At 34.3% G+C, this 27,482-nt stretch overlaps 1 protein-coding gene across 7 annotated transcripts in view; it reads right to left on the reverse strand.

Moving 5' to 3' along the window:
* The window catches only part of KIF20B (kinesin family member 20B), a 66,028-nt gene that overhangs the window by 20,904 nt on the left and 17,642 nt on the right, over positions 1–27,482 (reverse strand). For 5 of the 7 annotated variants that reach the window (XM_045810066.2, XM_045810067.2, XM_045810064.2 and 2 more), the window contains exons 13-22: positions 26,817–27,107; positions 22,761–22,900; positions 21,928–22,066; positions 20,768–20,996; positions 19,848–19,900; positions 13,493–13,646; positions 9,563–10,802; positions 9,079–9,217; positions 5,531–5,650; positions 3,556–3,616 (exon numbers count right to left, since the gene is read on the reverse strand). In XM_045810066.2, the coding sequence (XP_045666022.2) occupies positions 3,556–3,616; positions 5,531–5,650; positions 9,079–9,217; positions 9,563–10,802; positions 13,493–13,646; positions 19,848–19,900; positions 20,768–20,996; positions 21,928–22,066; positions 22,761–22,900; positions 26,817–27,107 (2,566 nt within the window). The remainder of the gene's footprint in view (positions 1–3,555; positions 3,617–5,530; positions 5,651–9,078; positions 9,218–9,562; positions 10,803–13,492; positions 13,647–19,847; positions 19,901–20,767; positions 20,997–21,927; positions 22,067–22,760; positions 22,901–26,816; positions 27,108–27,482) is intronic. The other 2 variants (XM_087862912.1, XM_045810068.2) reach the window with 1 other exon arrangement.

Consider the following 27,482-nt stretch of genomic DNA (forward strand, 5'->3'; position numbering starts at 1 on the left):
GTAGCTCAACCTCAGGTCACTAAACATTAAAAATAACAAAAATCCCAAAAAATGGCTCCCTCAAGGTACACATAAATAGCAAACTTAAAAAAACAATAAAGACAAATTTAATGGGGCGCCTGGGTGGCGCAGCCGTTAAGCGTCTGCCTTCGGCTCAGGTCATGATCCCAGGGTCCTGGGATGGAGCCCCACATCGGGCTCCCTGCTCGGCGGGAAGCCTGCTTCTCCCTCTCACACTCCCTTTGCTTGTGTTCCCTCTCTCAGTGTCTCTGTCAAACAAATAAATAAAATCTTAAAAAAAAAAAAAAAAAAGAAAAATTTAATGAAACAATAAGAAAAAATTATATGAAAAATTTTCAGTATTTCTATCCCTTTATATAAGCTGTCAGGAATGCTAATAAAACAGAATTCCTCCTAGGATTAAAGGAGTGTTGGTATCATAATCTAAACTCATTCTTTCAAAAAGCATGATTACAAATATATTCAGATCATACAATTAATAAAAGCTTATTCAAAGAATCCCTTCCCTCTTCCACCCTATATTTTGCTCTAAACTAGAAGGTTAGAAAGAAAAAGGTTTAAGTAACTAGTTATCAATTGAGAAAGTTTGTGACACCAATGATAATTTCACTAATGGCTGTCCACCTATTATTTGAAAGGTAGGTGTAGTTAAAAAAAAAAAAAGAGAGAGAAAGAACTATTTATCACTCACTGCCTCCAATAATTTACGTTTCATTTCAGGAAATAATCAGAAATACGCAACAAATAAAACAGAAAATAAAGTGGGACACCTGGCTGGCCCAGTCAGTGGAGGGTGCGACTCTTGATCTCAGGGCTGTGGATTAGAGCCCCACACTAAGTGTAGAGATTACTTAAAAATAAAATCTTTAGGAGGCATCTGGGTGGCTTGGCCAGTTAAGGTCTGACTCTTGATTTCAGCTCAGGTCAAGATCTCAGAGATATGGAAATAAGCCCTGCCTCAGGCTCCATGCTTAGCACAGTCTGCTTGTCCCTCTTCCTCTATTCCACTCCCCCCTTCACGCCTGTGTGCATGTCCTCCTTTTTCCAAAATAAATAAATAAAATCTTTTAAAAAACAGTAATAAAAAAAATAAAATCTTTTTTTAAAAAAACAAAGCAACATAATGACAGCTATGAGACAAATATCTCTTCACTACTATCTAAAGATAGCAAAATAAAACAAAGTAAAATAAAATGAAATAGGGGCGCCTGGGTGGCTCAGCGGTTGAGCGTCTGCCTTCGGCTCAGGGCGTGATCCCGGCATTCTGGGATCGAGCCCCACATCAGGCTCTTCCGCTGTGAGCCTGCTTCTTCCTCTCCCACTCCCCCTGCTTGTGTTCCCTCTCTCGCTGGCTGTCTCTATCTCTGTCAAATAAATAAATAAAATCTTTAAAAAAAAAATAAAAAATAAAAAAAATAAAAAATAAAATGAAATAAAATAAAATATAGCTATGAGCTATCTACAGAAAGTAGATTAGTGGTTGACAGGGACTGAGGAGTGACAGCTAATAGGCGCAAGGTTTCTTTTTGGGGTGATGAAAATGTTCTGGAATTAGATAGTGGTAGTGATTATACAACCATGTGAATATACTAAAATGCGCTAAACTGTACATTTTTAAAAGGTAATAATTATGTATTGTATCTCAATTTTTTAAAAAAGAATTTTACACTAAGATAGCTAAGTAAATGGCATTCAATATTTAAATAGAAATATAGAAGCCGAACTAAAAATGCACTTTTTTGTTTGTTGGGGAATGTCCTATGAACAACTGAAATCAAAGGAACAAATGGACTGTCCAGTGAGAAAATAAAGAGAAAAAAGAAGATGACGCATTAATCAGGAAAGCTGCCAAAGTAGCTGAGGTTCATTCTGAGAGACAGGCAGTAATTGGTACAGAACAGATCACAATAGCTGAGACAAGTTTCAAAGGGGGAGAAGCTACACATTACCATTTTATTTAGAAAAAAATACACTCACACAGTAAGTACTATGTAAAAAATAAAAATGAGGAAAAGGAAGAGGGTGGACAATTATGTCAAAATAATATAAAAAATAAAAGAAAGGAGGGATTACAAAAAGGTAATAGACTTGAAAATATGTAGGTTACAAGAGACTTGGGAGCAAGTTTCAAGAGCGTGGAGAAGATGGAAGTCAGATTAAAGTCAGCATGGGCCTGTGCCACAGTTCTCATATTTGGCAAAGAGGAAAAATTAAAATATGATAGAAACTATACCCTGGTCAAAATAGCTAAGATCTATTCACATTTGCCAACAATGACAAAGGAGCCAAAGTAAAGAAAATCCCTAAAAAGATTATGGAAATAGGAAATGTTAAAGGACAAAAGCCTAAAAGAAAGGCAAGAGAAAATAGGACAGTGTGCAGAGATACACACACACACACACGCTCAACTTATTGATCCAAGTAAATCCCACAAATGTTGAAGTTATCTAAATAAGCAATAATCTGGTTGTCCTACCCCTTTCTTTTTAGTTGGCCAAGTACAAACAGCACAGATTAGCGAAGAGAATCTGAAACTTGAGTGAAACAGACTTAGATTTAAATCCCAGCTCTACTACTCATACAATCAAGAGATTAAGGGGTGAGTGAGGGAGAGGAAAGGAATGTGCATATTATGAACAGAAAGATGTATGTATCATTTACAAAGGTAATTTTATATTTCAGATTAAAAAATCAATAAAAGTTGAGTTAAAAAAAAGCATAATTCAGCACATAAGATCTGAAACTAAAATATTTAATGTTTTTAAAAAACTTCTTAAAAATATTTTAATTTTAAAGATGTTTCACTTGACATATATTCTTACATGATTTTGTCTAGAAATCTATTCCATTCATTGTGACCAATGTGACTATTTTTCACAAAATACTGGCCATTACTTAGAAATCAAAATTCCTGGGACGCCTGGGTGGCACAGCGGTTAAGCATCTGCCTTTGGCTCAGGGTGTGATCCCGGCGTTGCGGGATCGAATCCCACATCAGGCTCTTCTGCTATGAGCCTGCTTCTTCCTCTCCCACTCCCCCTGCTTGTGTTCCCTCTCTCGCTGGCTGTCTCTCTCTGTCAAATAAATAAATAAAATCTTAAAAAAAAAAAAAAAAAAAAGAAATCAAAATTCCTTTAACTGAATATTTCTTAATGTTTTATTTTTCTAAGAATAAACTTTACGTTGGGGCACACCTGGGTGGCTCAGTCGATTAAGCGTGTGCCTTCAGCTCAGGTCATGACCCCATGGTCCTGAAATCGAGCCCCGCATCAGACTTCCTGCTCAGTGAGGAGTCTGCTTGTCCCTCTCCTTACCCCCTGCTTGTGCTCTCTCTCTCCCTCAAATAAATAAATAAAATCTTTTTAAAAAGTAAACTTTATGTTGACGAGTCACTCATTAGAATCTCTTTTGATAGAGTTACATCTTATGTTGACCTTACTTTATAATGTTCAAAGGAAAATGCTAACTCAATTGTTATTGCAACTACCTATTCTGCAGTTATTTTAGTACTGGAAGTAGAGGTTTGTTCCTGACCTTTGCACACTCTCTCATACTGTTGTATAGCTTCTTCCACATTCTGATTACTTAACTGCTCCTGCAAGATGAAAGAACATGAATTAAATGCAAATGTAACTAAATGCACAGCAATATGTAATAGTGGGACTTGAAAACAGGGTTCAATGTTGGGTTTGAAATCTCTCTCCTACAAGGTTGAGTACTAGTCTCAGGCTTCCAAGTTTCTTTTGCCTTGGAGAAAAGAGCAGAGTAAAGCACAAAACTTGATACCTTTAATCTACCTGAAAGTTACTGCCCAGTCCTTTTATTTACTCAATGTTTTAAGCTACCATGTTCTCTTACACACCAGAAAAAGCAGAAATGAGGAAATGGAGGCTCACTATGCATTTAACATAGGAGGAACAAGGAAAGCCATAAAAAAAAGTTCCGTATCAATAAACTTAAAGGGCAGAAAAATAAGGTCCTCCATCCCTTCTATGTAGGAAGTAGCTGGAGAGTTTGAAAAAAATAACAGGAGCCACAAGAGGCAAAAGAGTAAATTATGGGCACTGGAAATCCTCCAACTCTAGTTTTAACCTATCAGGTAATTCAACTTTCACTCCCTATCTCATTTAACATCACACTATCTCCTTACTTTTCAAGTCCTGGAATGAATCATTACAAAACCTGGAAATCTCAGAAACCTATTAGGAAAGTATAGACTGCTTTATTAGGATTAGATACAGTTAAAAATTAAAATCATGTGTTTACACATGAATATTCATTAGTTTGCTTCGTTCAAAAGCCAACATGCAAAGAATACAACAAATCCATTTTTTAATTGTTGCCAAATCCATTTAATTGATGTCAAGCAAAATATAACCACTTGTAAAAGGATTTTGCTTTTTAAGCGTCTTTTGAAAAATAATTTTTTATAAGACATGAGCTTCATTTTCTTTTCACTTTTTATTTTGAAATGATTTTAGATTTACAGAAGGGTTGCAAAAATAGCATATATTTCCTGTATAAGCTCCACTTAGCTTCTCCTAATATTAACTCTTATATTACCATGGTACATTTATTTAACGATTGAGAAACACTGGACCAAAAAATGAGCAGTTGAGCCTCCATGCTCTATTATTTAAAATATGGAAACAATCATCTTTGTATGAAAAAAAGAAACTAGCGCTGCTACACTAATATTAACAACACTATAGACTGTATTTGGATTTCACCAGTTTCTCCAGTGATCTCCTTTTTCGCTTCTAGGATCCCATACAGGATACAAGACTGCATTTAGTAATCCTGTCCCCCCTTAGTCTCCTCCAATCTGTGAGAAGTCCTTGGTAGTCCCTTTCTTTATTGACCCTGACACTGTTTACTGGTCTGGTATTGTGTACAAACATCCTCAGTTTGAATTTGCCTGAATGTTGTCTCATGATTAGACTGAGGTTATGGATTTGGGGGAAAAACACCACATAAGAGATGTGCCCTTCTGGTCACATCAAATCAGGAAGCACATGGTATCAATATGACTTACTACTGGTGATGCTATTCCTGAACACCTGGTTAAGGTGTCTACCAGGTTTCTCTAATATGAAGATACTAACTTTTCCTTTCCATACTCTTTTCATAAGAAGCAAATTACTACAGCCTTATTTAATTTTAAGTAATTAATTTTTAGATTCCAAAATAGTCAAAAGAGATTCTGTTAAAAAGAACTGATACACTGAGGTGCCTGGGTGGCTCAGCTGGTTAAGTGTCTGACTCTTGATTTTGACTCAGGTCATGATCTCAGCATCATGAGATCAAGCCCAGCATGGGGCTCCATGCTCACTGGGGAGTCTGCTTGAAATTCTCTCTCTCTCTCTCCCTCTGTACCCTCCCCCGCTTGCACCTCTCTCTCTCAAATAAATAAATCTTTTAAAAAAAAGAACTAATACATCGAAGTAAACAGACACTAAAATATACGAACAGAATCTACCTAAACTATTTTTAAAAACAAGACTGTTACCTTGAGTTGCTGAATGGTTCGCTGTTTCATATCTATTTCCTGAGAACACTGGTTTTTCTTTTTCTCCAGTTCATTAATTTTAATCCTCAGTAATTTCTCCTCATCACGCATTACAGATACCTAAAAGGTAATGTTTATAAAACAAATTAAATATTTTTTAAAATACTAATTGTTTTGTTGTTTAAAATTCATGGCCAGTGGTTCAAAGATTCATATACTTTAAAAACCATTAGAGGGGTGCCTGGGTGCCTCAGTCGGTTAAGCATATGCCTTCGGCTCAGGTCATGATCCCAGGGTCCCCATGTCGAGCTCCCTACTGGGAGCCTGCTTCTCCCTCTCCCCCCTGATTGTGCTCTTTCTCTCCCTCTCTCTCCCTGTCTCTCTCAGATAAATAAATAAAATCTTTAAAAAAGAAAAACCCATTAGAAAAATTATAGATTCTAACATACTATATGATATGGCTTCAAATTATCAGGAAATTTCTTAATTCTCTAAAGGAGAACGCATATGAAAAGATCACTTTCTTCTCATAATATTTTAAGAATCTCAAACTCTGTAAGTGCTCTCAAAAAAGAATCAGCCCGGTAACTTGCAACAGCAAAACCATTATCACAGAGAAATCAATAAAGATACCTAAGAGGAAAATACTGGCTCAGATTTCCAAGGATTATTGAGTAATGTGATCCAGTAATACAAGAAATACTTTAAAAGTTAATAATGGCCCACAGAGGATGAAAACGGAACAATGACAAGATCAAAAGTTATCTGTGCATGTGGAAGTCAATTGATTTTTTGATGTTACTAGTAACCTAGTTCTACAAACTTGTTAGAGAAATCAAAAGTACTATGAACTAGTATATAAATCTTCAGAAAAAAAAAAGATAATCTTCAAACATCTTTACCCCAATTTCCATCACACCAATCCTAGAGATTTCATAAAGTGAAGGAAATTAATTGAAAAAAGTTCTCCTTCATAAAAAACATGGAAATATACCTAATAGTATTAGCTCTGAGTGGTTTGGTTTGAGGGAATTCTAATATTCCTTTTTAGACTTCCTGAATGTTCCAAATTTACTACCATAAATACACATGTCCTTTATAATCATACATTAAGAATATTTTTATCTGTTTATTTTGTTTAAAAATGTGAGACTTGTAGTAATAAACACCAACCTTATCAACTTCATAGTTATAAACTGTCAGCCAATAATAAATAAAGACCACGTGTTGCACCAATATGCACGTAAGGACCACCTCAGTTTCCATCCTGGTTCTACCATTTACTAGCTAAGTGAACTTGGACAAGCATGTTTCCTTAGCCATAGTTAAAAACAGTGCCTACCCCTAATATTTGTGAATTAAATGAGATGTTATATGTAAACTCAGCATAACTGACCCAGAATAAGCTGCTATTACTATTGTTGTTGTTATTAGTACTAGCATTGACATTACACATTATTTTAAAAAAAGGGAAAATACTCTTTATAACCATTATTAGAGTAATAGTAACATAACTTAAAAAAGATACCCCTATAAAAAGTGGCATGAAAAAAAATATCAAAAATAGAGTTAAAAAGCATTATTTATATACACATGATCCTATTTATAAAAATAAAAACACATAAGTACATAATTTACATATATTATTAAATACAATATATGTATCTAATTAGATATATCACATATAAATCTAATACACTATGTTAAATACAACATATATATGTATCTAAATAATTACTGTACATACTTGTATGTTTTCATGATCTAAAAGTGTGTTTTAGGGCACTTGGGTGGCTCAGGTCATGATCCTGGGGTCCTGAGATGGAGCCCCACGTCGGGCCCCCTGCTCAGCAAAGAGTCTGCTTCTCCCTCTCCCTCTGCCTCTCCTCCCTACTCGTGCTCTCTCAAATAAATAGAATCTTTTAAAAATTTAAAAAATTTTTTTAAAAAGTGTATAACACTGTCAAGAATGGTTATATTTAAAAAGAAGAGAGAAATGATTGGGGAGAAGGCTTTCATTTGTATCTTCATTTGTTAAAAAATATTTCTAGGGACGCCTGGGTGGCTCAGTCAATTAAGTGTCTGCCTTCAGCTCAGGTCATGATCCCAAGGAGCCCGATGTGGGGCCTGATCCCAGGACCCCGAGATCACGACCTAAATTGATATCATGACCTGAGCCACCCAAGTGGTAGTTTATTATAACCTACTTGAAATTGAAGTTCTGGAACAATTTCTCATTTAACATAAGAAAAATGTCTACAATAAGATAGCATTAATGTAAATATTTTTTTCTATTTAAAGATTTTATTTATTTGACAGAGAGAGCACAAGCAGGGGGCACGGGAGAGGGAGAAGCAAGTCCCCCGCGGAGCAGGGAGCCCAACGCAGTGCTCGATCCCAGGACCCTGGATCACAACCCCAGCTGATTCCAATGAGCCACCCAGGTGCCCTGAGATAAATACTCTTTACCTGTCAAATATCAAAAAGTATGGTAAAATACTACTTTGTGGATAAGGATGGAAAAAATACTCTTAATTCTCATACATTACTTCTGGCTTATAAATTGGCATAAAGAGCATAATAAATATCAAAATTACAATGTACAAAGCAGTGACCCATAAGTTCTACTTATAGAATGACTTGTAAATGTTCAAATGACTTTGCTTCATAAGATCAGAAGAAGATGAAATTATCTGAATTGTCCAATAATCCAGGACCAGTTAACTAATGGTAACTACATTTTGCAGTCATAAAATAACTATATAACCCTGATATGGCAGCCAAGATGCACTATTAAGTGAAGAAACTAGGATTCACAAGTGTTTATAGGATGTTTTCATTTTTTTACAGGAAGAGAAAAAAAGGATAGAAAGAGGAAGAAGTAAAGAGAAAGAAAGTAACTGGTGTCGTTTGATGCCTTGAAGAGAAACTTGAAGGCTGGGAGGGTTGGGAGGGAGTTTTTTTCCTCACTGTACATACTTTTGTATATTTTGTATTTGGAATCAGTGATTGTATTTCCTATTTTAAAATTAAACTCTGATAAAAACTTGTTACAACCATACTACATACTCTCATGAATCTTATCTGCAAACAAAAGTTTGTTTTTTACTTTTTGGGGGGAAATAAACTTGTCAGTCTTTAATAGAGAAAAAAAGATTCTAATACTACATGAGGCACATTTTTTCTTTTTGAAAGTTATTAAGTTTTTTATTTTAATTCCGGCATAGTTAACATAAAGTATTATATTAGTTTCAGTGATTCAACAATTCTATACATTACTCAGTGCTCATCATAAGTGCACTCTTAATCCCCATCACCTGTTTTACCCATTCCCCCATGACCTCCCCCACATATTTTTCTTAATGTTGGACATTCTTCACTTTAAGCTTTATTTCTTTTGTGAAATAAGTGTTCTTACCATTTGAAAAAAAATTATGGAGTTGATAAATGTTCTGTTTAATTCTAAAATTAGTGTCTAAAAAACGTGTTCTATAATGAAAACAATCTTTATTATTTAAACTGGCCACGCAACTTTTCAAATAACCTACCTCTTTCTGTACTTGCTCAATCTGTTTTTTGGCATCAGCGAGTTTCTCTTTCAGCTCAAAATAATCTTCTTCCTTCCTCTGAAGATCTGCTTTCAGATTTTGTGTAAGAGCGGAGCTTGCAGATAGCTCCTCTTTCAACCTAAAGAACACAAATCATTTCTCTATAGTGACTCACAACAAACCACACCGGATCATACGTGTGAGCTAGTAACAACCTACAAAATTCTAAATTTTCACAAACTTGGAATGTCCAATCAATGAATGAGTTCTTCAGAGAGGATGTCATGTGATTTTATAAACAGATTTTTGCATATAACTTTTGGTTCCAGAGGTTTAGTTGAACTAAGTTCAGGTTCTCTACTCTTCAAACATACTATGCTAGATTAAGTTATACCCACCTACATTATTGAAAAGCTACAGAGAGGAAAACCAATAAAATAAACGCTTTGCATATTTTTAAATGTTTTAATAACATTTATCTTACTTTTCTGCTTTTTGCCGGTTGATTTCCTTTTCTTCTTCCTTTAATTGAAGTGAATGCTTTGCATCTTGCAAATTACTTGTTAATTGTGAGACCTCTTCTTTCAACTTGACTTCCTTTTCACTTAAATCTTTGGTGTTTTTGATAGAATCCTGAAGATTTGCTTGAAATTCCTTCAGATTTCCTTCTAGCTTTAAGATGATGGATTCCTTTTCCAAAATGTCTTGTTCCAACTTGGCTGAATGACTGCATTCATCTTTTTGAGTTTCTAAGATTGCTTCAAGTTCCTTTATTTTCATCTTATAGCAAGTAACATCTTCTGTAAGTTCTGAAAGTGCTCTCTTCCCTTCAACTACATGTTGTACTTGAACATCAAGAGCAATATTTTTTCCTTGCAATTCTTGTTTCAGCTGCTGTATAAGATTTTCTTTTTCTTTTAGTAGGTCACCTTGATTTTTATTCTCCCTTTCCTCTATTTTTAGTCTACTGTTTTCATCTATACAACCTTTTAATTCTGCCTGTAACTTTTCAATTTGTTGTTCCAATTCCTGGATCTGATGACTTTTTTTGGAAGAGGCCTTTACAATTTCCTTACATTCTTCCCAAATAGCTTCAATACTAGAGTGGAAAGAGCTTTCCCTATTGAGTTCCTGGTTATGATATTCTTTAACCTGCTTACTTACCAAATTATCATTATCTGAAAGGTTTAACTGTGTATTTGGCAAATTATCCTCTTGAGAACCACTTGACAGATCCCTGAGATTGAGTGAATCTATGTTTGAAATCTGAGAAACTGGATCAAGTGTTCGTAGTTCATCTATTTTTGCTTGCATTAATTTTATTTGTGAAACATTATTTGCGATGTTTTTCCTAGCGGTTTCTATCTCCTTTGACAATTTCACAATCTTTTCCTCCTGTTCTTGATTTATACCTCTCTGCACGTGTAATTCAGAAATTACATTATCATAATTTGACTGAATTTGTTGGACCTCTAGATTTAAAGTAAAATTCTTTTTTTCAGAAAAAGAAAGTTCTTGCTGCAAACTAATAATCTTTTTATTTAACTCTGTTTTTTCTTCCTTTTCATTCTTAAGTTCATTTTCAGCAGTAAGTAAACATGTTTTCAGCTCTTCATTATTTTCTTGTAAAATTCTAATGCCTTCCTCATCTTCTGAAATGCTCTTTTGCATTTCTTCACTTTTCTTTTCGTCTTCAGTGATAGTTGGATTTGCATGTATAAGTCCTTTAAAAATAAGAAAATTGTTATTAATCTGGCAAACCTTAATAAAACCAAGAAGTTACCATATAAGCCAATATTTAAACATAAAAAAACTTAAAAGCAAACTTTTAATGTAAAACAAACATAAGCCATTGAGTGAAAAAGAAAAAACAGGTTGCAAAACATACACCCATATAAGCCCACTTATGTAAAAGCTATAGTTCCTTCAATTAATGCAGAAAGAGTTAGTAGCAAAGGAAGTACACCAAAATTGACATGAACTACCCAAGTAGGATTACCAGCTGTTCCTATTTTCTCTTTATAACTTTCAATATTCTTTCAATTATCTACTACAAATCTTTGTTATCATTATAATATGGAACAGAGGGAAGGAAATCACTTGAGACACCCCAAGTTAAACACTCCAAATCCTAAAGATAATTTTAAAGCACAATTATATTACAGATCTACTAAATGAATGACTTGAAAACTGAGTACCTTATATTTTCATAGTTAAATTAGGGGGGAAATGGCTGAAATTCTAGGAACTCTCATGCAGCCTTACCCTTCATTAGCTGTGTTAACTGTTAAACTCCTTAACCCTATGACCACTTCCTCAAATGTAAAACAGAAATAATATCACCTACTTCAGTTTCCATAGTATTTATGCAAAACCAAGGTTTTTTTTAATTTTTTAAATAATTTTTGTTATATTAGTCACCATACAGTACATCCCCAGTTTTTGATGCAATGTTCCATGATTCATTATTTGCATATAACACCCAGTGCACCATGCAATATGTGCCCTCCTTAATACCCATCACTGGCCTATCCCAATCCCCCAGCCCCCTCCCCTCTGAAGCCCTCAGTTTGTTTCCCAGAGTCCACAGTCTCTCATGGTTCATTCCCCCTTCTGTTTAACCCCCCTTCATTCTTCCCTTCCTTCTCTTACCGATCTTCCTATTTCTTATGTTCCATAAATGAGTGAAACCATATAATTGTCCTCCTCTGCTTGACTTATTTCACTTAGCATAATCTCCTCCAGTCCCATCCATGTTGCTGCAAATGCTGTGTAATCATTCTTTCTGATGGCTGAGTAATATTCCATTGTATATATGGACCACATCTTCAAGTTTTATTAGTAAGTTTTCAGTTTTCAAATACAATCTATATTAGTTTCCTTCACCCAACTGTCTAGATACTCCTGTACAGCTGTAATCGTGCAAACCCATTATGCAATCCCAAGATCTCTTTTCTTTAATACAGACTAACTTTAAAAGCTCACTGAATAAGGTTTTATTATCTATAACTTACATTGTCTCCTCTGCCTCAAAGAGTGTGGGGAAAACGTGGCATCACCCTTGTTGTAGAGCCTTACTTTCTTCAAAGCAGATGAGTGTATTTTTGAAGCTTTTCTTATGTTTGTAGTTACATTTTCCTAAATTACTGCCTTAAGATTCATAATTTATTCTAAGTATTCCAGCTACTCTGGAATCTTAAAGATTTACCCTGTTTTTACAACAACCTTGCCCACTTACACTTATAGATTTTTATATCATTTTTCCATCATATTGTCTTCTAACATCTTACAAAGTTGTGGCAAGTCATCCCAAAGTGGAATGACTCCATCTTCTCCACTGGTTCAGACTTCTGTTCTACTTTCCATTTAATGTAATTATCTACTTATGATGCTATTTTTATACCTATGACTTCATCTGCTGAAATGACTAAGAAAACTGAATGAGGATGGATTTTTTTTTCATAACTTAGAAATGGTTTTTTTAAAAAAGAATCCTCTTGCTCTTTAAAAAAACAAGTTATAAAATTATCTGAACCCTGCATCAGGACAGAGAGATGGGATCTAAGCAAGCTTAAAATGACAACAATCAGAAATTCAGAACTCACAAATAGATCCTATCTATCCTGAGTCAAGAGATTTGAGTCATGCATACCATCCAGATGTAATCCGTAAACACTTAAGTGAAAACAGAAAGCTCAACAAAACTTTTGTGATCAAGTAATGTTCTGATTTTACTCTATTTCAAGAACGAGGATAATTACATAATAAGGTAAATCAAACTAATTTGTTTTGTACCTAATTTTTTTTTCAGATAATCATACTATTCTTTTGGTAAACTTTACATGTTTTATATCAAAAGATTTATAGAACATATTCAGGACAGCCTTATAAGGGAAAAATTAAAGTATTAGTCCAGCAAAATAGAGATGGGAAATCTCTTAATTATCTACTGTTAACTTATAAAAACTAAACATAAACAACAAAAATGCAGTTAACACTTTAGTTCAATATTTATACTACATTCAACCTATACTTTTACTGCTTATATTTTGCTATAATAATTATAGTTTTGATTGAAAAATCACAAGTAAGGAGACTATCATGTGTCTGGTTTGTCTCTTTTATTGCTATTTGAAGCCTTATTTCTCAGACTGTTTACATGGCTACCAGCTTTCCCAAAGTACAGATACAATGACCTCAAACAAGCAAATATTTTATTAAAATAAAAGACAGGTGTAAATACATATACCCATCCTCTGGGCAGTCTATAACATGTTAGCATAAAAATCAATCATGTATATTTCCTCAGGTTTTTTCCTTAGATAAGTAAATTTCCTCCTATCTGCAACTTTTCCCATTACTGGTTTAGGAATTAACTTTCTTAAAGTCCTCCTGCTGACAAGTGAAGTAGTACCTTTCTTTGCTGGCGGCTCTTCTAGTTGAAGTTCATTTCTATTTATTCTTTTTCTTCCCAAATCAGTTTTGGTTTTGTTGTCCTCAGGCACTTCAGTGGTTTCATTAGAAGCCAATTTATTGTTTATTATTAAAGAAGATGTACCAGCCTTATCCTAAAATAAAATAAAGATTAGTTCACACATACAAAGGTATAATAAATGTAAAAGTTATATAAATTATATTTCAGTAGTGTATCATAAAAATTTTATTTTCAGGGGCGTCTGGTGGCTTAGCTGTTAAGCATCTGCCTTCGGCTCAGGGCGTGATCCGAGTCCTGGGATCTAGCCCCGCATCGGGCTCCCTGCTCTGCTAGGAGCCTTCTTATTCTTCTCCCACTCGCCCTGCTTGTGTTCCCTCTCTCACTGGCTGTCTCTCTCTCTGTCAAATAAGTAAACAAAATCTTTTAAAAATTTAAAAAAAAAATTGTAAAAAAAATTTATTTTCAGGGTGCCTGGGTGGCTCAGTTGATTGGGCGTCTGCCTTTGGCTCGGGTCATGATCTCAGGGTCCTGGGATCAAGCCCCATGTCGGGTTCCCTGCTCACCGGGGAGTCTGCTTCTCCCTCTCCGTGTCTGCCATTCCTCCTGCTTGTGCTCTATCAAATAAATAAATAAAGTCTTTAAAAAAATTTTTATTTTCAAATTTGTTGAAACATTTTCTAAGTTATTTCTTAAGTCTCACCCTAAAAATAACTGATGGCTCTGGCAAGTGAGTAATATTAACTAACTTGTGCATTCAGGAAGGCAAAAAAACCCACTTATATTAAAGTCAGTTAAGCATATAGTTTTATCCTGATACCTAAAAACAAATTCAACGTTAATGGGTTAGAGACTTGTTCAGGGATACCTGGACAACCCTAAAACACTTACCCCTCAGTCACATTCAAAATGTGCTTTCAAAAGAAAAATACAAAAACACTATTGATAAAATTGTTTCTTCTAGATACTTGAACTTAAAATCTTGAGGTCCCACGCTAGAAACTTAACAATTGTTTTGTTACCAAAGCCTCTGATAGATAAGCAGCATTTTTTTATACTTTAACAACTCCCAGAAAAATAGTTTTGGCCTTAGCTTCTAGCCTATGTATATTTAAAGATATACAATCTACATACAGCCTTAAAACTGAGCTCCTAGTTTATCTAAACAATAAAAATTATTTAGATTTTTATTTTTTAAGGAAAATACTATGCCTCCCTAAAAGGCTCGCAGAAAAGAAAGATACAATATACTGTTATCCAGAAAGAGGGATGGGTGAAACTCAGCAGTTAAGGACAAGGTTATAAAGTAATCAAAGGTATGGTAAAGCCAGGGATTTTTTTTAAATGCAAAGATTATTTAAATCCCGGGGCGCCTGGGTGGCTCAGTCCTTGGGCGTCTGCCTTCGGCTCAGAGCGTGATCCCGGCATTATGGGATCGAGCCCCACATCAGGCTCCTCTGCTATGAGCCTGCTTCTTCCTCTCCCACTCCCCCTGCTTGTGTTCCCTCTCTCGCTGGCTGTCTCTATCTCTGTCAAATAAATAAATAAAATCTTTAAAAAAAAAAAAAAAAAAGATTATTTAAATCCCTTCTGCTGGTAGCAATCCATTTTGGGGGGGGGGGGGAGTATATGAAAAAAACAAAATGCCATTTTCCATCATAAAATCAAACATTTTATTCAGGATATATAGATGAGATGAGTTTTTAAAATCATAAAGTAATGAGGTTTATTTTTTTTTAAGCAGTTTTTTTTTTTAGATATCCCTAAACAGAGGATGTCATGACGAAAAACCTCCACTTTCACAATTAGGCCCCTGGTGTCAATGAAAAATAACAAAATCCTGAAATAGACATATCACACCTCTGACAGAGCCTAAGAGTTTTCAAATACTCCGTGACAGGTTCAAGTTGTCTCTTCCCTCACTCTTAGACCTCTCAAAATGATCTGATCATTTTTTTCCTCCTTCAAATTATACAACTTTCCCCCCAAAAAATCTATCCTCCACAATTATTATTGAAAGGAGTCTTTCACACAACCCTACCGTACGTGTGGTTGGAAAAATGATCAAGAACCACCATTCAAAATAAATTTTATCATTAAGAAGGGTCTGCTTTCAAGACAAGCTTTGGAATAGTGACCCTAGATCAACAGTTAATCAGCACATCAGGTTACATTCCATATTACTTCACATTTGTTTAGTATTTATGTGAATACTTTCACATACTGTTTTAACCTAGTTGGTAACAGAATCTAGAACCTATCTAAAAAGTCTATTTACAGGCAAGAACTATTAAATTAGGAACATTGCTAATTTAAATGCTTTTTTACTATTACTTAAATGTGACTAACACACTGTGGTATATAAACATACTACAGAAAAAAATATAATTCCAACTTAAATTTCCAACAATTTTCTTCAAAGATATAGTCGCCAGAGTGATGTCTCTGGGTTTTTTTTTCTTGTTTTTATTTTCCTTCACCAAACCAAACAAGACTTACAATCCAAATCAAGTGCAGAGCAAAAGCATGTGATGAATAGCCAAACGAAAGTGCTGCGAGTCTGAAGGCCCAGCAATTCATATTGTAAGAAGTTAAGCCCCCAGTCCCTAAAGGTCTTACGTCCTCTTATTTCACAAGTCAATACCCTCTTCTTAATCTCTACTGCCGCTACCCAGCTACCCTTAATCAAAGTCCTCATCAACTGTCACTGACTCTTCCAAGAAGCTTTTCTTGTCTCTATGCCTCCAGTCTAACTCCATCTCAACCCCATTCTCCAAATATCCAAATACATCACTCAAAATAAAAAATCAACTTTGCTACTGCTCTCCTTAAAATTAATGACTCCTCACTGCCTCTGGAATAAAACCCAAACTCTTCAATGCAGTATTTAAGGACTTCCACCATCTTACCCCAACCTACTGCTCCCAGCCTCACTTCTCACCTCTCCTTGATTCAAACTTTCCCTTGAACAATAAATACTTGTGCTTTCCTACACTGACTGAAAGGCTTCTCATTTCCATAACTTTGCGCATTCTGAATCCTGTACCTGGAAGGCCAGCCTATTTTCTTGTCCCTCACAGCTATGGACTGCCCACTCCCCCTACTTTCAACTGGCTAAACTTTAATCATCCTTCATGGCTCAACTTAATCATTTTCATCTCCAGAAAGTATTCCCTAACCTCCACCTATTCTCAGCTTCTTGTATATAGTGCCTACCACTGCACATTTCATTACAATTCTGTTTACGTGGTTTCTCTCTTACTGAGGAGTCTTTAAGAGTACTAGTTTTTACTCAGCTACACAATTCTCAAAATCTGACACAGTACCTGGCACACAGTAGACATTCAACAAGTGTTTCTTGACTGAAATAAATCATTTTATGCTTCTCATTCATGCTCTTCTCCTTATTACAAGGATGTCTCTCCCAGTTCAGGTACAAATAAAAAGTCAGATAGACTGAATAATGCATCTAAAGAATACCAAAACAGAGGTCTGCTACCAGAGATTACACAGAAGGTAAGCTACTCTTCTAGAAGGCTTCTTATTTACCCCTGGAGTATCAAAAGCCCAACTTATGCTGAAATGATCAGAGAATATTGGTGAGTACTGGACCTTGACTGTCAAGACAGAAAGCATAGTCAACAGTCACTTTTTACAAGATACTGATCTTCCCTCCTGGTCACAGAAAAGACATACAAAAGCACCTCCAAACAAAGCAGAGAGGTTTGGCTATTAGTTTACTCAGCCTATAATGTTATGTCTATATATTCTGCCTTTTTAAATTCAAGCAATAATCTAAAGGAGTTTACAATAAAAAGCATAAATGAAAACTAAAACCATTGTTTTAAAAAAAAGGATTAAAAGGCAGGCTGATTATCCTAAACTAACTAAATATGAAATTACCTAAATGTGTACTTCTAAAACCCTTAAAGGCTTTACATGGCATAGTATATAATGCAATTTTTAAAAAAAGTATATCTTTGCTATTAACCATATGAACATTAGCAAAAAGCACATTTAAAAAAATTAGCTTCTAACAAAAAAAAACCCCCTAACTCCACTGAATTTCATTTATAGTTCTATATAGAGACACAGAAATAAAGGTAGGTACAGTGATAGAGACAGAGACAGAGAGAGAGAGAAATCTTTATGACCTGCAGATATCTGAGCACATTAAGTTCCTTTTGCCCCAGAGCTCCCCTTCCAATGAGCTAAGGCTTACACTTCCAAGAGCTACATATTCTTCTCTCTTACGTATGTAAAGCAATGCCAGTGTAATTTGTGGGATATTATGTTCAAAGAGGTCAAATGCCCTGCAAGTTCTCAAAAACTCAGATCTGCACAATGGTAAACTAAATTCAACAAAATAAATAATTCAACATTCTTAGTAAATTAATCTTAGCTATATAAGCTATTTTAAATTACTTTATTTTGAACCAAAACATAGATTTTTAATGTAATTTGTAAGGCAGACAAATAAAGTTAAATTCTTACACTGCTTGCAAATGTGTTTTCCATATGAAATTTTAGGTTCTGAAATGTGTTGATATACCCTCTTTCTGATCAATTATATCTACCAACTCTTGAATTCTTTGACTCTGCATAAGTATTTTCTTTGGAAAAAAGAAAAATAGCAATGTTTAATAAATGTATTTCGGGATACATAAAATGCAAGTCTGATGCAATTTTAGAATTCCTTCAAATTTTAAGACGAAGTAAAAATTAAGTAGCATAGTATGACCTTATTTTTGCTTAAAAAATAACATGTTTATTTAAATAAAGGAAAGAAAAGCAATATAATATATTGGATAAGAGGACTCTGGAATCAGACTGTCCAGGTCTGAATCCTAACTTTTCCACCTTCTAGTTGTATGACTCTGGACATGTTATTTTATGTCTCTGTAAAAATAAAAAATAATAACAGTATCTACATCATAAAGTTGTTCTGAGATTTAAATGAGTTAATATATGTAAAGCATTTTAGAGAGTGCATAGTAAGTGTTCTATAAAAATAAATACATATGGGGTGCCTGGGTGCCTGAGTCGGTTAAGTGTACAACTCTTGATTTCAGCCCAGGTCATGTCAGGGTCTTGGGATCAAGCCCCACAGCAGGTTCTGCACTCACTGGGGAGTCTGCTTGAGATTCTCTCTCTCCCTCTCCCTCTTCCCCTCACCCTGCTCGCACGCACTCTATCTCTCAAATAAATAAATAAATAAAATCTTTTGAATACATAAATAAATATAAGGTAAACGTCTAAAAAAAGCTACCAACCAACTTGGTTTTCTCTCTTATTTTTATTCAGGAGGAAGATTATGGGGACTTTCTTATCTTCTATTTTACAGAGTTTAATATAACTGAATTTTTACAACTAGCATCTACTATTTTTATAACTAGAAAGATAAAGGAAAAGATTAGGAATCATCTAAACAGTAGCTGTAATGTCTTCTGCTAAGTACATTATTTTGGTTACTTCTTTAAATGCTAGATATTAGACATCAAAGATCTTGACTTATGTCTGATATCTTAAAATATTTAGCTCTTGAGAAGTATAAATGTAAACTGATATAAGACCCATACCAGAGAAGGTCAGAAAAAAATATCAAGTTTAGATCTCTAAATTCACCTCACCTCCATGTGTATTTATAATTTCATATTTACACCTATCAATGTCAAACCCACCTACAACCATTCGGAATGATTATCTCACCAAAGTGCCAAAGATCTTCAGAATTCAATGCTACACATTGCTCAAGCCATATCCCATACTTTAAAAGTCAGTAATTTCAGATAAAATAAACACCATTTAAATGCATCAATCAACACCATGCATCTAGTGAAAGAATAACACAGATCTCTATGTGCCAATGTAGAATTATCTCCAAGATACCTTTTTAGGGAAGAAAACAAGACACAAAACTAATTAATCCCATCTGTGTAAACTTTTTTTTTTTTTAAGTAGGTTCCATGCCCAGTGTAGAGCCCAACATGGCTTGAACTCACGACCCTGTGATCAAGACCTGAGCTGAGATCAAGACCTGAGCTGAGATCAAGAGTCAGAGCTTAACCAACTAAGCTACCCAAGCGCTCCTAATTTGTGTAAACTTTTTAAAAGATGTGTGTATATGTTCTCTCTATATAAATAAATATCCTCTGGAAAGACTGAAGAAACTTTCTAATGGCTATCACTGAAAACTTATAATTTTCAATTTTTTATCACATTCATTTATTACTTTTTCTTTATTTTTAAAATAAATGTACCTTGTCATAAATTATGCTCCTTCAATTGCTTAATTATTAAGTTCCTTATCAAGACAAAATAAAACTTGAAGTATTACCTTATCAGATTTCTCAAGCTCTTGAACCAATGAATTCAAATTAATTTCTGATTCTGAAAAAATAAGAAAATTGAAAATAAATAAGCGTCTAAAAAAATATATATCACTGAATAATCATGAAATGTGTTACATTTGGGAAAAATTATTTTGACAGCACTAGAAGCACACAGCATTCGGCTACTAGTTCTACCTCCAGAGGGCAATGTTTCTGAAAAAGCCACGTTCAACATCCCACCCAAGGTAAAAATGAATGACATATGTTAAATTGTAAAAAATTTCTGGTATAATTTCAGAGAGTACCTTTCTAGTCCACTTAGTCATGTAGAGACATTTACCTGCTGTTTTCTACCCACTTTGTTTCACACAGAAAAGGGCAGAATATTTCATCTAACACTTTTAAAAACCAGATATGACATTATAAACATACATATGTAAATTAAAAAAATAGAGAGAGAGAGAGCTCTGAGCTGGAATGGAGCGCCAATTTAACAAACTTAAGACCACTCCATAGGAGTTACTTTATCCCAAACTTAGAAGCCCAGAGCAGAATCTACTACACTATGATAATTCATAAAAGAAACAGAACAAAATTCACAGCATTGCAATTTCCTGTAAGATTTCTTAATTTGCTGATAAAACTAATGCTTAGTTTGGTGGTTATTGTATTTTATTGGTTGTTTTTTTTTTGAGAAGTCCATTTTCTACTAATATTAGTCTGAAAGTAAATGAAGGCAAAAAAAAAATTTTAATAGTAAATTACTACAAAGCCACTAAAATGTTAAACTTTAAATAGGTTACCTAGATCAAAGTATCTTCTAGTCGCTACGGTAAATACGCTGCATAAATCTCTTATACTTACTTACCAACTGTCTTTTTACGCATTTGTAACATCTAAATATGGATAAAATACATCTACTTACCATCTTCTCTCTTTTTTAACTCTTCCTGGGTTTTGATTAATTCTTCTTTGGTTTTAGCTAATTCAGCTTTAACTTGATTAAACTTTATTTCTAAACAAGCAATAGCTTCCTGGGGGTCAGCAAGAGATGCAATATATAAGTGAGCAATTTCAGCCTGTTTCTTAATATCAGTGACATCATCTTGAAGAGAATCAATAATATCTTCAATTCCTACATAATTATGTGCTTCCTAAAAATAGCAAAAACCACATGCCTAATGTTAACAGTGGCTTTCACTCTTACAATGTGGCACTATCTGATTTACACAGTTTTAAGAATATGTAGCAAAAAATTCACAACTTAACATGCTTTTCAATTAAGTATATTAAAGTATTTCCACTTATGAAAAAGCTGTGTTTCATTACTCATTTTCTGTTTTACGGAATGTGAGACACAGTTCCATTTAAAAAATGTCATAAGCTACAAGTCATTGTAGAACAATTATGACAATCAGTTCAGGTATACTTTCATATATATGTCTCCTAAGCCTCTGTTGGGACAGCTGAGGAAACAAATCTCCATTATCACAACTCAGTCCAAGAGCCAAACCATGTCTAGGACACATAAAGATGATGTGACAGCAAGAGCCAGGACATCACCATCCCAGGCCCCTAAACTGAGTAATTAAAAAAATTAACAAAATCAAAGAATCCCCAAAAGACATCAATTTCAGTGGAAGCAGCAGAAAAGGATAATGTTTCCTCAACAGTAGGGAATGGTCGGTCAGCCAACAAGAGCAATCCTTTTTACATATAATGTTTTTGCTTTAATCAGAGCAGTATAAAGGACTCTTAGGTCCCTTTAGAACTGTTTAACACAAATCTGAGAGAGGCATCCCGTAATCAGACTCAAAGGAACCTACCTACCTATAATCAATACAATAACTCAAAAGCAACACCAAAATGAGATATAAACATAACAGACGCATAATTTTTTTCTAGTCTAATACCTATATTTAAACTAATCGTGCTTACATTCCTAACAAAGCATGTTTAATTATAATAAAGCTACATAGTAAGTTGTTCAACTCTAAAGCACATTAATGTTTTTTCATTACTGATACGGTACACTACATGCTGGCACCAAAAACATCACTGAACTTAACACTTCAGTTAACATACTTTGGTTTCAACTTTCATGGCACAATCTTCATTCGCTGGTTCTTCTTGAGTGTCACATTTACCAACCAAATCCTTGAAGATAGCCAAACGACATTCAGCATTTTCCTCAAGTATCTCTCGTTCCTGAAGGAGAGTTTCCCTTTATAACACAAATTAATCCCATTAAGAAAAAGCAACACTTTGTGTTTTTTTAAATTTCCAAGATTAAGGATACATGCACCCTTATGTGTACTGCAGTACTATTTACAAGAGCCAAACTACAGAAGCAGCCCAAGTGTCCATCGATAGACAAATGGATAAAGAAGATGTGGGGGGTGTGCGTGTGTGTGTGTGTGTTGTGTGTGTGTATTATTTAGCCATGAAAAGGAATGAAATATTGCCATTTACAACAACATGGATGGAGCTAGAGATTATAATGCTAAGCAAAATAAGTCAAAAAAAGACAAATACCATATGATCTCACTCATATGTGGAATTGAAGAAACAAAACAAAAGAGCAAAGGGAAAAAAGAGAGACAAACCAAGAAGCCGACTCTTAACCACAGAGAACTGATGGTTACCAGAGGGAAGGTGTGGGGGGGATGGGTCATATGGGTGATGGGGATTTAAGAGTACACTTATCATGATGAAAAAAATAATAAAAATAAATTTCTAAGATTAAGTACATTATAAATTAAAAGCAGATTTTTAATCATTCATGTACAACTCTGAGTCCCTGTGAGGATTAGCAAGTTACTTTCAAGCCATAAAGGTCAGAATTCAGAAGCCACTTAATATAAGTAAATAACTTCTAAAAAGTCTGTTTTTACTAGGACATGAAAGAAATAACTTACTTAAAGTCAGCTTCCCGTTGAGCTAAATATTGAGTAAACTCCTGTGTAACTTCATCACGAATTTTAAATTCCAACGTTAACTTTTCTTTTCTTTCATCTATCAGTTTTTTTTTCAAGTCTTCTATTAAATCCAACAGTTTCTAAAACATAAATATCAAAATCCTAAGAACAAATATATCCCAAACGAAATACTACAGTCTGAGCATTCAAAAATAACTCTTCATTTAGTCGACTATAATTATGCATCCTATTTTAATAGTGATAATATTCTCACGGAAAATTATGTATTTGCAGAAATTCATTAATCTGAAATATCAGGTGGACCTTTCCACATTTTAAAAATACACTTACAGTAACTCAAATGTATTACTGTATGGCTACACTAAGAAAGAAAAAAAAGAAAAAAATCTGAAAATCTATTATCTACCAGGAACTACTCTGGAGAGTTCATATTTGATGCCTTTCAATCCACACAACCTTCTGTGAACTTGGTAGCAGCATCCATACCTCATAGGTGAAAAAAGTAAAGATTGGGTCTGTGGAAAGTGCTAAAGGTTGGATTTTAAATCAGTCAAGATCTAAAGCCTAAGAGTTACATAGAGTAGTTACTAAGAACCCCCAAACACTTTCCAAAAATGGAAAAAAGAGATGTTACATAAACTTATCTTATTTGGCTTTTATAACTATCCAAATGTGAGCAACAACTCCAAGACCTTGGAGAAAGCATACATAATCACGTAATATGGACAATGAATAAATAAAGCAATTAACACTTGACATGGCCAATATAGATGTATAATAAAATAAATTATAGCATCAGATAATAGCCTTATATTCCTTAGGGTTTCTATTTAAAGTTTCTCAATAATAAATTAACTAATAAACTCTGTCAAAGCTACAGATCTTGCAATGTCTCAATTTTATATCTGAAAATATTTTCTATAGATATCCTGACTTTGAAATTCTCCTAAGAACCTATACTGAGGAAATACTTATAAAACAGGACCCAGCGTTTTGGCTGTGAAAATGATTATCAGAGTATTGTTTTGTGGTAGCAGTTATATTTAATTAAGGAAAAGTGAAACCTAATTCAAAAGTTAAACATAAAAGATTAGTTCAATTATGGTACAAACACACAGTAACCTACTGTAATGAACAATGATGACATAGTAATAATTCATACTTTGCACAATTTACTTTTAAGTAAAGAAAATCAGGATACAAAAGAGTAATGTACAGTAAAAATCCATTAACGTGAGTGGTATGTAGGGATCTTTATATTTGTTTCCCTCTTTCTCTTTTTCCAGACTTTACCATGATTAAATAATACTTTTATAATTTCAAACAATCACATTTTCCCACTGTTTAAAACAATAAGCTGTAACAAGACCTGAGCTGAGATCAAGAGTCAGAAGCTTAACTGACTGAGCCACTCAGGCACCCCTATGTTTATAGCAGCAATGTCCACAATAGCCGAACTATGAAAAGAGTCCAGATGTCCATCAATAGATGAATGGATAAAGAAGATGTGGAATGAATATATATACACACACACACACACACACACACACACACACACACACAAGGGAATAGTACTCAGCCATCAAAAAAAATGAAATCTTGCCATCTGCAACAACATGGATGGCATTAGAGGGTATTATGCTAAGCGAAATAAGACAGAGAAAGACAATCACATGATCTCACTCATATGTGGAATTTAAGAAACAAAACAGAGGATCATAGGAGAAGGGAGGGAAAAATAAAACAAGACAAAATCAGAAGAGACAAACCATGAGACTGTTCATCATAGGAAACAAACTGAGGGTTGCTGGAGGGGAGAGGGGTGGGGAGATTGGGTAATTGAGTGATGAACATTAAGGAGGGCACGTGATGTAATGAACACTGGGTATTATAGAAGACGAATGAATCACTGAACTCTACCTCTGAAACTAATAATAATACACTGTATATTAATTGAATTTAAATTTAAAAAAATAAAATGAAACAATAAACTGTAATGTTTAAGAAGAAATGTGGGAGACCTAGAGAAATCTACATGAATATAGGAATAGCTTGGGAAATTGGTTTATTTAAATAATTCTCAACAATTCATTTTTTATCATTGTTAGGATATGACAGTTTTTGCTAAAAAAACTCTGGTCTTTCTAGCTAAATGAACCATAAGTATTAATATGCTAATATCAATGTATCTCACAATGATTTTTAATGCCAGTTAAAATGCTAATAATATAAAGCAAGCAGTCTAATCAGTTTCATTTTTAAAAGTTAAATATTAGAATACACTTTGATGAAATGTTTATTTTATCAATGTTATAGGAAGATATGCACTTACACTATGTAGTCAATTATAAACTATAGCGTTATTTTTCTCTGGTAAATTCAGGAATTTTACTAACATTTCAACTTTAATCAACATTATACATAAACTTCAGCTTTGAGAAGATCAGTACAAACTAAAATAGGTCTACTGATCACTCCTTTTGTCCCTGAGGTAAAGTATTACATTACAGAGGTCCTTGGTAAACAAGATTCCATCACATAGTGACCAGATAAATTGGGACTAGCATCTGAAGCTTTCATTCTCATCTCCAAACAATATAGGTGCAATGATGGCTTTCAGGGACAATGAAGTAAATTATTAAAATGAGAATATTTAACCCAATACATCATCCATCTACGTGGACTTCTACAGTCCAAGGGTACTAGGATGTGAGATTTGTCAACACCATTAAAGCACAACCATGAGCACAAGGTTATCAGTGTTCCTAGGACAATGGTAAGAAGACTCCATATCTATAGATGTAGTTATGGCCAGTTAATGAGGCGAACCAGTAATGTGAACATGAGCTAAATCTCAGGATTAGTACAATGTAAATAAATGTGTGAACTGTATTTGGACAGAGGCTAAAATTACCACTGTTCAATCTTATTTATTGACCATAAATATAAGACGACCAACCAATTCCTGTTTTTGAAGAAAGAATAATTGGTACTGGGTGGCCATTTTGAGTGCTTGTACTCAAGTCTGCAAACTAAGTATGGTGGAGTATGCAAAAATCATTGAGTGAAAGGATACTGCGGAACAAGATATTCACATGGTGTCAAGGTATCATCCCACAGGTAATATACTTTCACAATGAAAGGAGATCTGAAACATAATACCTTAACCAAATGAGCAAAACTTAGCATCACCAAGAATGGCGAAATCAGACATGTGTCTCCAGATAGGATGCAACAGGAAAGTCACAACTTGACCTATATAATAGTGTAAAACCTGAACCGTGAGGAAAAATTTGAGAAATCCACATACCTGGGGGTATTCTGCAAGACAACTAACCTCAACTTCTCAAAAATATCTTTGTTAGATAACAAATAACTAAAGAAACATAAGAAACCTGACAATCAAAAGCAATTTTTTAACTTTGGTTGTAGATGAAAAACAAATGGCCATAAAGGATACACTGGGATCAATGAAGAAATCTTAATATGGATAGTAGAACAGATTATATTATTCTATCAATGTTAAATTCCTTAGGTGTGAAAATGGTCTTATGATCATCAGAATATGTCTACAGTATTAGGAAACATGCTGAAGTAGTTAATTGTAAGGTATCATTCATTATGTAGACACCTTGTTTTCAAATGGTACAAGCAAAAAAAAAAAAAATGTATTCACATACGCATAGAGAATTAAACATGGAACAAAGTTAACTGACAAACTCAATGGGTTTTCATTGTACTAGTCTTACCGTGGGTTTAAAATTTTTCAAAATATAGGGCGCCTGGCTGGCTCAGTTAGTACAGCGTGCAACTCTTGATCTCAGAGTTGTGAGTCCAAGCCCCATGTTAGCCATAGAGATTATTTAAAAATAAAATCTTTAAAAAAATTTTTTTTTCAAAATATGAAGTTGAGATATATAAAAAATTAAGCATTTTGTTGAAAAAAATTGGAAGACAGGGAGCCTTAAGTATTGTTAACCCTAACTTCACAATAATAATAAGCCAAGCTTAGAAGTATGAGTTCTTAATACATACTCTCTTCTCCTCGTAGCTAATGAAAGCCTTATCTTCCTCCAATGTTTTATCTAGATCTTCATCTGTAGGTTCAGTTTCCACACTTTGGTTTTCTACACCTTTTTCTAGATCCTCTATTAGATCTTCATCTTCCACCACGTCTTCTAGACCACTTTCCCATGAAATTGTGGATCTTTTTACATTTAATATTTTATTAACTGAATTATTAACATCTAATAATACATCTTGAGAAGACTTGACAGGTCCAAATGATTTCTCTTGAGAAGAATTTAAAGTGTCTGGAACATAAACCTGTTAAAATATCCAATGTGACTTTTAAAACAGAAAAGGAAAAACTGTCAACTAAAAAATAATTTCATAAATTTAAGTCAAATGGCAATCTAGTGCTTAAGAAAGACCTGTGCAAACTAACATACAAGAAGGATTCCTAGCAGAGGGCTTCCTGATTAGATACTAAGTGAAGTAGGCGGGTGGCAGAGCAGACAATTCATTACAAGAATCTCGTAATTTGGGGGACGCCTGGGTGGCTCAGTTGGTTGAGCATCCAACTCCTGGTTTCAGCTCAGGTCATGATCTCAGGGTTGTGGGATAGAGCCCCATTGTTAGGCTCCACACTCAGCCTGAAGTCTGCTTGCGTTTCTCTCTCTCTGCTGCTCCCCCTCCCAT

The sequence above is a fragment of the Ursus americanus genome, chromosome 6 (assembly GCF_024610735.1).
Source record: "Ursus americanus isolate L20-20 chromosome 6, mUrsAme1.1.p, whole genome shotgun sequence".
NCBI lineage: Eukaryota > Metazoa > Chordata > Mammalia > Carnivora > Ursidae > Ursus > Ursus americanus.